Genomic DNA, 13,504 nt, shown 5'->3' with positions numbered 1-13,504 from the left:
CTCATAACCCACAGATAGGAGGGAAGTCAGTCAGCTTTAGGACCTCCTAGGGAGCTGACCTTCTGCCATTTGTTCAGGGGAAAGTTTTGAAGGCTTTCTATAAAGCTGTGCAAGAAATGATCCCATCCTAGACAGATTTATTTCCCTACGAGTGCTGTACAGAAAGATTTTTGCAACTCTTTGTAAAGATGATCTACAAAATAAAGTCAAAGCTATGTTTTGAATTCTGAAGTCAATATGAAAACACCAGGTAACAGCCATTGGGCTGAAAGTCAATCAAATCTCATGAGTCTTTGCATAGTGTAAAATACAAAATAAGGTTTTTACTTCTTCAGTTTTTGCATACAAAAAGTCACATCTGCTTTCCCCCAAAGTCTAGATTTTTTATTGTGCACAAAGGGTCATTCTCATAAAAAGAGGAAAATATTTGCACTACTTACTTCATAAGGTTGTTGTTAAGAGGGTTAAAGAGCTATATAAGTGTGAGTTATTATTATCATCACCATCATCAATTAAGTCAAAGTGATGAGTAAAAACCCATAGCTGGCAAGACTTTACCTGAAGCTTAGCATTCCAAGGTTTAGGCATTTTTCTGTCCTTGGGTTGTATTTGGGCAGAGTCAGCTCTCCCAAAAAAACACTATTTCCTGAAGGTGGGCACTATATCTCTTTTTGTCTTTGTATTCCTAGTATCCAGCATGGGGCCTTATATACAGTCAGTGCTCAATAAATGCTCACTGGGTTGGGGAAGGAGAAAAAACTAATATGATCAAAGTTTCTGAGGGTAATAGTTTAGTGAATGAAAATGTATTTATTAAGTGCTTACTATATACCAGGTACTGTGCTAAACATGAGGTATACACCTGTGTGATCTTAGGCAAGTCACAACCTCCCAGGGCCTCAGTTTCCTCAACTGTAAAGTGAAGGTGTCAGTCTAGATGTCATCATCCCTTCCAGCTCTAAATCTATGGTCCTAAGACCTCACACAGAAAAGAACATAGACAAGGAAAGGGCTTGTGTGCATGTGTTTCTGTCCTTTGTGGGGACTCACCCTGGGCCTATGGATAGATTTCAGAGCGTCTGTGAACTTGGATGGGGCAAAAAATGACATCTTTATTTTCACTAACCTCTAACTGTAATTCATTCAATTATGAATGTAGGCAACCATCTGCAAGGATGCACAGGCTTCATCAAACTGTAAAAGATGTCGGTGATTTAAATAAAAAAGAAGACGTTTAAGAACCCCTGATCTAATGGGTGATTTCCAGCTAAAGGAAATGAGCACCCAGAGACAAAGCAGTTACTCCCTGTTTTTTCATTTCAGACATATTGCATGAATTTGTGTCTTGACATACATATGAAATATCTCAATGCCCACAATGTTTCAAGTAGCTTTGTTTGGTGGCTATGTCCCTAGCACCCTGGATCGGTCTAGGTATGGAAGAGCCCTTTGGAGAGGCTGACCTGGGCTGTGCATTGGGCCTGCACTGGCCTGTCTGAGCAGAGGATCTGCTCTATACACCGTCCTGGGAGGGAGGAGCTGGGGCTACCTTGGCATCTGGGATGGCTCCAGCTGCACGGGGGTGTAAGGGAAAATCATCCTCTTCTGTCTGCTGTTTAGCAAAGTTCACAAATACCTGCGGGAGTTGGGACACAGGCAGAAGAAAGAGAGCAATATGTAACCATAAATGGAAGCATTCTAAGAAATGGCCACCCAGTGGGCTCCCATAGCCCCTATAGGGTGTTCACTTTAAAAGGTTTAGCTAGGTCATAGGTCATGGTACCATAGATCTACGGTATATACCTCAGAAGCCCTATTGTCAGCACCACGAACCCTCACCCCCACATTTACAAATGAAATTGAGACCCACGGAGGCCACATGGTATAACATAATGGATAGGGCACTGGATTTGGGGTCAGGAAGAACTGTTCAAATCCTGCCTCAGATACTTACTAGGAGTGTGACCTTGTACAAGTCACTTAACTCTATGGGCCTCAGTTTCCTCATCTGTAAAATGAACTCAATGACCTCCAAGCTCCCTACCAGCTCTAAATCTATGATCTTATGTAATAATAATAGCTAACACTTATCTAGTACTTCCTTTGTGCCAGGCATGGTGCTTAGTCCTTTAAAATTATCATCTCATTTGATCCTCATAACAATTCTAGGAGATAGGTGCTATTATTATTATCCTTATTTTATAGAAAAGAAAGCTGAGGCAAACAGAGGTTTAGTGACTTGCCTAGGGTCATACAGTTCGTAAATGTCCAAGGCTGGATTTGAACTCAGGTCTTCCTAGCTCCAGGCCTGGCACTCTATCCATTGCACCACTTAGCTGCCCCAGAACAACCCTGGGAGGTAAGTACTATTATTATCACCATTTTATAGATGAAAAAAACTGAGGCAAACAGGTTCAGTGACTTGCCCAAGGTCACACACGTACTGGGGGTTGGATTGGTTCTCATGAAGGCAGCTTGTGTAATTGGCTTGCAAAATCCCCAGACACCTGTGTCCCACTAGTATCTGCTTTTCATATTCCTCAGCTGGGGGGCAGCTAGGTGGCGCAGTGGATAGAGCTCTGGCCTTGGAGTCAGGAGGATCTGAGTTCAAATCTGACCTCAGACACTTGACACTCACTAGCTGTGTGTGACCCTGGGCAAGTCACTTAACTCCCGATTGCCTCTCACAGAAAGCAAAAAAACACAAAAGGAAAATATGCCCCAGCTGAAACTGGGGTGGTTTCAGCAAAAGGACTTGGGAAGAATAAATGCAGATGTGGACAGCTCTAAAATGCCATTTGGTCTAGTGGAAAGAGAACTGACCATGGACCTGGGTTCAAATTCTACTCTGATGCTACCTGTGTGACCTTGAATAATTCACTTAACTTTCCTGGTTCTCTTTTCCCTCATCTCTAAAATTAGGTGATTAGACTAGATGCCCTTCGGGGTCTACGGCACTATGAACCCTGAGTAATGCAGCTTAACAGAAACAAGACCAGTCTGGGACATTCATCTCATTCTACTGTAAATAAGTTGGGGACAAAACAAAATCCCCATCCTTTTTTCCACTGCTGACTCTGTGTTTGGCACTGTGCGGCTGTCTCTGGATCCCCGAGGTTTACAGAAAAATACAGGTATGAGCCTGGCTACAAGCTGTCTGAGTGGGGTAGATGAGGAGAAACCTTTGACTGCCCTGAAAGGGTTCCTCTGAGGACAGTAATTGAAGCAAACACTACGCTCTGTCAGTTATTTCCCAATTACATTTTAATTTGGTTTGGGCTGCCCCGGGGAGTCCTCAGGACAGCTGGTACCTAGCCAGGAGGGTCACCAAGCCCCCGCTAACTCTGAGGTCTTATCAGATTTTGCATCAATTCTCTGCCTGTCCTACTTTCCATTTCTGTCTGATGGAGGCTTGTCTCTGGGCTTCTGACCCAGACTTACTTGGTCCAGCGTGGTCTGTGTGACTGAGTATTCCTCGATGTGTAGGCTGTCCTTGTTGGAAATGAGCAGCTGGAAGATCCTGGCCAGCGAGGGGGAGGAGATGCGGTACTGGAGCATGTTATAGTGTCTCTCCCTCTGTACGCTGTCTGGGAAGTTTGCCTGTAAGAACTGCTCGGCTGGGTTCAGGTCTGGCAGCAAGCCCACCTTGGGGGGCTTGATCTTCATCGTGACGATGTAGCCGTCCCCAAACCTAGGATGCAGACGCAGGAGCAAAGGGCACAAGGTGAAGCCAGAAGAATGAGGGAGAGGGGTTTTCATTTTCCAGCTCAGGAAAAATCCCCCACCTACCCTCCCCCAAGAAGTCTAACAGAGCAGGGGGAAGGAGTGCTGAAGAGTTGGCAGGCAGACGGTGTGGTGGGGAGATCACTGGACCTAGCACCGGAAAGTCCTGAATTCAAATCCAGCTGAGATATTTAGTCACTGGGCAACCTTCATTGTAGATCAACACTACCTAGTATTATCCTTTAGAACACTTACTACCTGTGTGACCCTGGCCAAGCCCTTCTACCTTAAACCCTGCTGGGACTAAATCTCCTCATCGGTAAAATGAATGGGTTGGATTAGACGGCCTCTGACGTATCTTCTAATTGGAAATCCTTGAGCCTGTCACCTGGGTTTTAACCTTGGCTCTGCCATTCACTATGTGTGTAACAATGGAAAGGTCATTCAACCTCTCTGGGCCTCAGTTTCCTTATCTGCAAAATGAGTGGGAAGGACTAGATTCTAAAGCTACAAGTCTCTGCTCTCTCTTGCCTATTCTATCCTTGGTGAATTGATTTGTTGGGTATCAAGAGGAAAGGATTAGAGGCCATTTGCCTGGCACAAGCTGGCATTCCAGACTGTTGACACATGTGTGTAGTAGGCTATTCATCGTCAGATCATAGACTTTGATCTAGAAGGGCCATTAGGGGTCATTGAGTCCTTTCATTTTGCAGATGAGGAAATTGAAGTACAGAGTGGTTAAGCAATTTGCCCAGGGTCACACAGCTAGTAAGTACTGCAAAGATCTGAGATCTGAACCGTGGTTCTCTGACCTCAACTCCAGTATCCTTTCCACTCCCCCAAGCAGCTTCTCTGAGCTCTTTGAAGGCAGGGGTTCTGGTCATTCACATTTGTAACTACCTTGTAACGCATAATATGGCACCCGTACATAGTGAATGCTTAACAGATGTCGCACAAGATCATAAGAAATGACCAGCACTCTCTGGTTCTCTCCAGCAGCACTTAACTACAGGTCAAGCATTGATTCTCCATACATAGTTCCCCTGGCTTCTTACTGGTCTGTGTTAAAAGGGGTTGGGAAAGGCTTCCTGAAGAAGATGGACTTTTGGTTGGGACTTTAAAGAAGCCAAGAAGCCAGTAGGCAGAGATGCTCTCCCAAAGCAGGAAGTAGGATGCAATTTTAAAAAAAAACACACACACACACAAACCACATCTCTCCCAAACTCTTCTGCCACCTCCTAAATCATCATTCTTTTCATCAGTGAGAAGAGTCTTATGCAAATATTCCAAGCTCGAACATACAATTACAAATCCAATTCAAGTCTGCAGGTATTTATATTAAAATACTGCTATGTCATTTAGTTCATTGACAAGCATTTATTAAGCTTCCACTATGTGCCAGGCACTGTGCTTGGTGCTGGGAATACAAAAACAGAAAGAAAACAGTCCATGACTTCCAAGAGTTTACTTTCAATTGGGGAGATTTAACATGTTCACAGACAAAAAAAAACACAAGTCATACCCAAAGTGATTTGGTTGGTTGATTGTGTGTTCAAAGCAAAGCTTTTACCTGTTCCTCATCCCTGACTGCATGTAGAGTGAGGCTTTCCATACACCACAGCCAGACCTGCCCTCACCTAGATAAACAGGCTAGGCTCTTACCACACTTTGAATCACTGGATGAGGCCCTTTCTCATCACCTGCCTGACACCAGGAGGCTCCTGTCTCTGCTCTCCTCCACCTGGGACGAGGATGGAGATGACCAGACCCTCAAGCTTCAGAGAGGGGCCACCCTGCCCACCTGCAGACTGGCTTTTTCCTTACTTGTATTTGAGGTGCTGTATAGTGCCTAGGCACTTGAAGGTTCCTTTCACCATGATGGCCAGCCGAGTACACAGGGCTTCACATTCTTCCATGCTGATGGGGAAGAGAGAGGGGAGAGAGAGATTGAGGGGGTAAGAGGCTGTGTGGATGTTCCTTGCCCCAAACCCCAAACTGCCCTGGGTCCCCGGAACAAAGCTCTCACCTGTGTGATGTCAGGACAACCGCTCTCCCTTCCCTGATGATGCTGACGATGGTGTTCCATAGCAGTCGCCTGGACTGTGGGTCCATCCCTGTGGTGGGCTCATCCTGGAGGATGGGAGGGATAGGAAAGGGCTGTGCTAAACAAGCTGTCTTCTCCTGGTCACCTCATCTGCCCTGCCCCTCCAACCCCCATGTGTCCCCTGGCTAGAGGCTAGTCTAGCCACAAGGCAGTTTTAACCTCCAAAGAGCTTAGGCCCCTTGAAAAGGATTAACTAAACTGACATGAAGTCTCCAATTTAGGAACATAGATGTAGAAAGAGAGAAGGAAGAGCATTAGAGAAGAAGTCTCTAATACAGCAACATAGGGCTGCAGGGGACCACTGAGACCACCTACTCCAATCCCCTCATTTTATAGATAAGGAAACTATAATAATGATGATGAAGTTGATGGCTAGCATTTATATTAAGGTTTGCAAAACTCTCCATAAATGTCATCTAACAAGAACCCTCAGAACTAGGGGCTGTTATTATTATCCCCAATTTGCAAATGAGGAAACTGAGGCAGGCAGAGGTTAAGTGATTTGTCCAGGGTCACACAGCTAGTAAATATCTGAGACTGGCTTTGAAATCACTCTAGCTAGACCCAGCACTCTACCCACTTTGCCATCTAGCTGCCGATAAAAATATTAATATAATAATATTAACTGTATAATAGATATGCAGCATGGTTTGGTGGATAGAATCTAAATTCGAAACTAGGAAAACTTGGGTTCAAGTTCAGCTTCTGAAATAGATGTGACCCTGGGCAAATCACATAATTTATTTATTAGTAATAAACTGGGTAATATAAATTGCAGAAAGAGTGCTAAAATGCATTGGTAGATGGAATTCTTTATATCAATGAAATCACAGGTTCAGTCCTTATCTCTGTTCTTAATTGTATGATATCAATCAACAATCTTTAATTACCTATGATGATGTGCCATGCACTGTGCTAAGTCCTGGAGATACAAAAAGACAAAAATGAAACAGTCTCTGCCCTCAAGGAGCTTCCATTCTATCAGGGAAACAAATATGTTTGTTTCACACAGAAGTGTGTGCAAAATCTATAAAAAAAAAATAACACAAAATATTTGGTGGGGAGGCACTAGTATTTAAGGATAGGAGTGAGGTTTAGGGCACTGTCTTTAAAAGCAACAGTGAGTCATATTTACCTGGAGCAGAGGGATATTTTAAGAGACTTCTTTAGTCTCTCGAGTCCTGTGATTCTATACTACCAATGAACTCCTGTTTACCTGGTAATAACGAGACTTATGTGTTAGGGCCTTCTTTCTTGCAGTCACAGATGAGGGTCAGTGCCCAGGAGTGATTCCAGGGGACTGGCACCCTTGGATCTCAGTGAAAGCAGGCTTCACACCCCTCCTATGTGGCAATCTGTGAGCTCACAACAGTATTGTGTCTGACCAACTTGGGGGGGGTGGTGGTTACCTGGCCTTTTCACAAAAATAATCCCTTCTCCCTACTGGGACATTCTCTCCAACGGCCAAAGAGATGTATCCAATTGTACCCAAGTGCGGAAGGTTACATTTTCATACAAAGATCTGAACCAAACTAAAAGTGGGAAACTTGATTATTTTGTTGAATTTTAAAATTCAATTAATCCAAATATATGTATATGTCATATAAAAATGTGTGTACCTATATATGCATACATAGATATAATATATTATACATACTATATTATATATACATGAATAAACATAAATGAATTCAAATATCTATTTGTTTATTAGGGCTAGACCAATGATTTCATTGGTCCAGAGAATTAATTCCCAGTGAGGTGACTCTATCTATCAATGAAGGAAGATACCTCCTTTACAATTTCTAGTCTTAGAGATTTGCCTTTTCAATTGAGAAGTGAAGTGACTTGCCAGCCAGTAGGTATCACAGGCAGGACTTGAATCCAGGTCTTATGGATTCGAAGTCCAGCTCTCTGCCCACTCCACCATACTACCTTTTGTGTGTATGTATGCACATGTGTGCTTGTGCACTGCTATACCCATGATTTCAGTGGTTTAGGGAATTCCCTGGTGAGGGAGCTGCTTCTAACAATGCTGGTAGACACCTTCTCTGCAGCTTATCATCTTAAAAAGTTGTTGAAAGCATGAGAGGTTAAGTGACTTGCCCAGGGTCACACAGCCAGTATGTGTTAGAGTTGGGACTTGAATCTGCATCTTCCTGGTTCCAAGGCCAGCTCTCTCTCTGTCCCCTAAGTCACACTGTCCCCATATACATACATGCATATAGGTATATACATAATAAAACTATATTTACACAAAATAGATTTCATATTTATGTTCCTGAGCTCTTTAATATTCCTGGACCATTAACTAAATGGAAGTGTTTTTCTTTTAAATGAACCATTAAAGATGAACGCAAGCACTATGTTTTCTAGAACTATTGGACCAAGTCATTGAAATGTTCTCTGAATTGGATGATACTTTGATGGGAGTAGAGTCATTGGGTCCCCATGCTGCAGGGCCCTCATCCCTCCCTCCACTCCATGGCACCTCTTACCAGCAACACCAGAGGTGGGCAGCCAATCAGAGCGATGGCCGTGGAGAGCTTCCGCTTATTACCCCCACTGTAGCTGCCTACCACGTGGTCTGCATAGGAAGACAGACCCAGGCTCTGAATGCACCAGTTTGCCACCTGGGGAAGAAAGTCAAATCAACAAGTCAACCAGCATTTATTAAACACTTACTGTATGCCAGGCATTGTACTAAGTTCAGGGGATACAAAGAAAGGCAAAAACATAGTCCCTGTCCTCAAGGAGCTCAGTCTAATGTGGGAGACAATATGCCAACATAAAAAATATACACATTGTAAAGGTTTTCTCAGAGGGAAAGCACAAGCATTAAAGGGGACCATGACAGAAATCCCTTTTGGTAAAATTCAATTCAATGAGCATTTACATAGTGCTGACTATATGCTACACACAAATACAAAAAACCCAACCACTCTCCCCAACCTCTCCTGTCTTAAGGAAATTACATTCTACTAGTCAGATACAATGTGTAGATAGGTAAGTAAATACAAAGTATACAGGGTGTCCCAAAAGTCTTAGTACAGTTTTAAGTTTTAAGGGCGTAAAAGTACACTAAGACTTTTGGGGCACCCTGTATACCAAGTTAGCAGAAAGTATTGGGGGTGGGATAGGGACGGAGAAGGAATTATTATCAGCTGCATTAGGGGGATCAAATAAATAAGACAAAGTAGCCACATATGATCCTAACCCAAAATAAAGGTATTCAATTTTTCCCCACCTTGCCAGATATTTGAAGTAATTTGCTGTGCCCTCTCTTCCTTGCCCTCACATCCCCCAGAGTGACAAGGGAACCCTAGAGACACAAACTTAAGGAATGTGCTCCAGTTGGTTTTCTTCTTTCACTTTGTTCTCCAGCTTAAGCCATTTATTCATCAATAAGTATTTGTTAAGTTAACAAGCATTAGTAAGTGCCTGCTACATGTTGGGCACTGTACTAAGGATTGGGAATACAAAAAACGACAAAAGACAGTCCCTGCCCTCAAGGAGTTCACAATCTAATAGGAGAGACAACAAACACAACACTATGTACAAACAAGCTAAATGCAGACCACACTGGAAATAATCAACAGAGAGAAATGAAGAAAGCCTCCTGGAGAAAGTGGAGTTTTAGTTGGGATTTGAAGGAAGCCAGGATATGGAGATGAGGAGAGAGAGGGAGAGCATTTGAGGCATGGGGGACAGCCAGAGAAAATGCCAGAAGTCAGGACATAGAGTCTCTTGGTTCAGGACTGAAGATTACTCAAAGGGGAGGATGGTGTTGCTGGGTACTGTGTCCAGGGAAAGAGTCTCCAATTTTATACAGACAAGAAATCATTCTAGACTCAAGACTGCAGTCTGGTCTGATGACACAAATAAAAGGCCTCAATGCTGTTGAGCTTAAGGCCTGAAAATAACCAAACCTAACTTCTGGTCCCTTTGGTGACTACTTGGTGACCAGAGCCTATGGGCATAAACTGGCAGCTTCTGGGCTTGAGGACGTATGGTGAGAGGTAGCAACAGCAGCATCTGGGCAGTAGCAACTAGCATTTACATATCCCTTTAAGGTTTTCAAAGGGTTTTACCTATGTTAACTCAGCTTATGTATGAAGAAGCCTGTCAGAGCCCAATCCCCACCTTGCCCTGCCCTGCCCTGGGATTTGGGCTTTAATTCTCCCCGGAGTATCAATAATGAGCCAGATTTTACCCTTTTGATATCGTCTGTTGGAACACCACGGAGACGGGCATAGAGATGCAGATGTTCTCGGCCTGTGAGCAGGTCGTCGATAGCATCAAACTGAGGGCAATAGCCCATATTTTGGTGGACTTCAGAAATTTGGGTTAAAATACTGCAAGAAGAAGGAGGAATCCTTAGCTGCAGAAACAGTAAGTGGATCAGAGGGTTGGGGTGGGGGAGTCCTTCTTAAGCATCTGAAGAGGACACCTGAGCAAAGACAAACTGCTTCCTTCCTCACTTTTTCCAAGTGCTAAGAATGGATGCCCTGTTTTAGGAATCAAGGGAGGGGAGCCCTGGTTAGAAACTAAATTAACTCCAAAATTCTGGACTTTGAACTCAACACATACCACGGAATCACAGAATGCCAAGAGTTGAAAGACCCCTCAGTGGCCATCTAGACCAGCCCATGCTCCTAAGGAATCTCTTCTAAAACATAGCCCAGAAGCCATCATCCCTGGCTTGGAGGCCTCCATGTAGGAAGAACCCATCTCCTCTTGAGGCATCCTGTTCCACTTTGGGACAGCTCTGATTGTTAGCACATCTTGTCTGGCATCACGCCTAAATCTGCCTCTTTACACCTCCTACCCCATTGCTCCTGGTTCTACACTCAAGGGCCAAATAGAATAAGTCTAGGCAGCGGGGGTAGCTAGGTGGTACAATGGATAGAGCATTGAACCTGAAGTCAGGAAGACCTGAATTCAACTCTGACCTCAGACACTTTCTAGCTGTGGGACCCTAGACAAGTCAGTTGATCTCTGTTTGCCTCAGTTTCCTCATCAGTGAAATGGACATAATAGCACCTACTTCCCAGGATTGTTATGAGGAGGAAATGAGATGTTTGTAAAACACTCTGCAAACCTTAATGAGTTATATAAATGCTAGTTATTATTACTTACTATCAAACCCTCAAGAGCTTCCAAGTCCTTCAGATACTTGAAGGCAGCTCTCATTATCACCACCCCTTCCTCCAAATTTTCTCTTCTCCAGGCTAAATACCCTCCGTTCTTTCAACCAGTCCTCATGTGACATTGACTCAAGGCCCTTTACCATCCTGGATGGCTTCCTCTGGGTACTCTCTGGCTTCTCAATGCCCTTCCTGAAATGTAATGCCCAGAGTGGAAGAGGAGGCTCTACATATGGCCTGACTGACTATGACTGAGTATGGGGGGCTACCATCTCCTCATCCACAGAGAGGACTGTGCCAGGAGCCAGTCCCTTTGTGAGGTGGCACCCAGCCCACACTGGGGAGAAAGTGGCAAGGAGGTGAGCCCCCTCATATCAGCCTCCAAGGGGAGAAAGTACAACCCACAACCTCCCCTTGAGGTTCCCACAATTAAAGGAGCTACCTGAGGTTTCAAGGCCCTGACTAAAACCACATGTGAATTTAAATACAAAAGGAAGAAAATGCTTCAGAAAAGGAACTGAGAGTTTTCACGCATTCTAGACATCCAAAAGAACTAACTAGAGAAGCCGGATGACTGCAGATGAAAATGGATTTTCTTACCCTTATTCATTAGCAGAGAGGTAGCCCTGGTGCAGGAGAGGCAGCTAAAACCTAGTGCCAAGCGTATGGACTCTGGAGTCAGAGGAGATGGGTTTGAATCCTGGGCCTACTGTGCATGATCTTGTTCACTTACCCTCTCTGGGCCTGATTATGGTGGATATGGGGTTTGCCTAGTAGAGGATGCTCATAGTAGCTTCCCTAAGCTGGCCTACTTTGGCATGGCCAAGGACCAGTGTTTTCAACACACACGTGGTGCCAGGGCCCTGGCCCACAAAGCAAGGCACTCACCTCTTTCCCGCCACAGTGGCATCTCCTGAGGTCACTGTGATGTCTCCAGTGAGCATCTTGAATGTGGTGGTCTTACCAGCACCGTTCACTCCCAGGAGACCAAAGCACTGCAACAGAAGAAGGTGAACAGCTGGACTAGAAGGAATGTTCCTTTATTTCCTTTCTTCTGCCTGTCCATTTGGAGAGCTGCACTTTTACACTGATAATGTAATACAAATATTCACAATCTCCTTGGTCACGGTTGGCCCTAGTCCAGATTGTGGAACAAGACTTTGGCTTCTAGTGCCCTCCATCTTCCCGGGGTTGGGGTGGGTTCTTTTCTTCCCTTCTTACAGCCATCTCAGGATCCCAGAATCCTCAATATACCCCTTTTCTGCCATTATCCCTTCACTAGGGCTCCCCACCTAATCCCCAAAGGGCAGCATTCAACATTCAGAATCATTCCCCTTCCCCTGTTCTATGTCCCATCCACACAGAGTCCTGTTCTCTGATAACTAAATTGATAACCTAATTCTGGCTAAAGTGGTAATGACTGATAATGGCTTACAGATTTCCATTTTTAGCTGAAGTTTTCAATCTCTTAACTCAAATGACTAAAAACACAATGCCTATGTATAATAATATGCACTTAATAATAGCTTATTGAATGAATGAATGAAATAAATGATTCAAACAGGCTGACAGGACTGTGCTATGGATGATAAATGGGCCAGAGGGATTTTTCTTTGTTGCTCAAACCATACAACAGAAATGTCTGCCTGTTCTAATAAAGTGAGAAAAGAACTTTGCAAGCTTTGTTATGTGTGTGTGTGTGTGTGTATGTGTATATATATATATATCTATATATATCTATATATATCAGTATGTATATATAATCAATATATATACTGTATATCAGTATATATATATCAGTATGTATATATATATCAGTGTGTATGTATATATATATATATACATATATATATATATGTCAGCTGCTATGATTATTATTATCTACCCAAAGGTATTCAATCAGCAGGCTTTTAAGTATTTACTAAGTGCCAGGCTTTGTGCTAAGCTGGGGACACAAAGAAAGGAAAAACCTAGATTGACTTTGTCCCTTAACCCCTCCCTAATCAGAGAGTGATGCCAGGGTGACCTACATGCCAGGCTTCTATGTATTGTAGGTCTCTTGAAATTAGGTCAAATTTGCTTCTGGTATGAAACCATCTACAATCCACTATGGGCCCAGCAGCTTTGCAAATAAGCAAAAATAACAAAAATAAAAGAAAAAACTTTGGATCCAGAGACATTTTCCCAGCTTACTTCAATTGCTCCAAGTCAGTTTCTAGTCAGTTTCTTTTCCTTTCCCCCCAATCTTCTCTTCCTCCTACTCATTACAGATTTTCAGTCAGTGTTTGCTGACTGAAACACGGGTAGAGGTCACTCACTCCCCAAAGCTCCAAATCCAAGCTAATAAACTTCAGGGCTCCCTATGACCTCTAGGATAAAATAGGAATTCCTCCACTTGGATTTTAAGGCCCTTCCCCATGTAACCCGAACCTATTTTTCCTATAGATATAGGTAGATATAGCATTATATATGTGTGTGTATACAGAGAGAGAGAGAGAGAGAGAGAGAGAGAGAGAGAGAGAGAGAGAGA

At 43.6% G+C, this 13,504-nt stretch overlaps 1 protein-coding gene across 1 annotated transcript in view; it reads right to left on the bottom strand.

The window, feature by feature from the left end:
- Nucleotides 1-13,504, bottom strand: part of ABCA4 (ATP binding cassette subfamily A member 4) — a gene marked incomplete at its 5' end in the record, with an annotated part of 95,986 nt that overhangs the window by 1,391 nt on the left and 81,091 nt on the right. The window contains 7 exons of the mRNA XM_027854806.1: nt 1,550-1,636; nt 3,442-3,691; nt 5,548-5,640; nt 5,750-5,853; nt 8,326-8,460; nt 10,041-10,182; nt 11,863-11,969. Coding sequence (XP_027710607.1) covers nt 1,550-1,636; nt 3,442-3,691; nt 5,548-5,640; nt 5,750-5,853; nt 8,326-8,460; nt 10,041-10,182; nt 11,863-11,969 — 918 coding nt within the window. The remainder of the gene's footprint in view (nt 1-1,549; nt 1,637-3,441; nt 3,692-5,547; nt 5,641-5,749; nt 5,854-8,325; nt 8,461-10,040; nt 10,183-11,862; nt 11,970-13,504) is intronic.

This window comes from Vombatus ursinus, unplaced genomic scaffold (genome assembly GCF_900497805.2).
Source record: "Vombatus ursinus unplaced genomic scaffold, bare-nosed wombat genome assembly UNPS02010639.1, whole genome shotgun sequence".
Taxonomy (NCBI): Eukaryota; Metazoa; Chordata; class Mammalia; order Diprotodontia; family Vombatidae; genus Vombatus; species Vombatus ursinus.
This window is presented reverse-complemented; position numbering and strand designations above follow the sequence as displayed.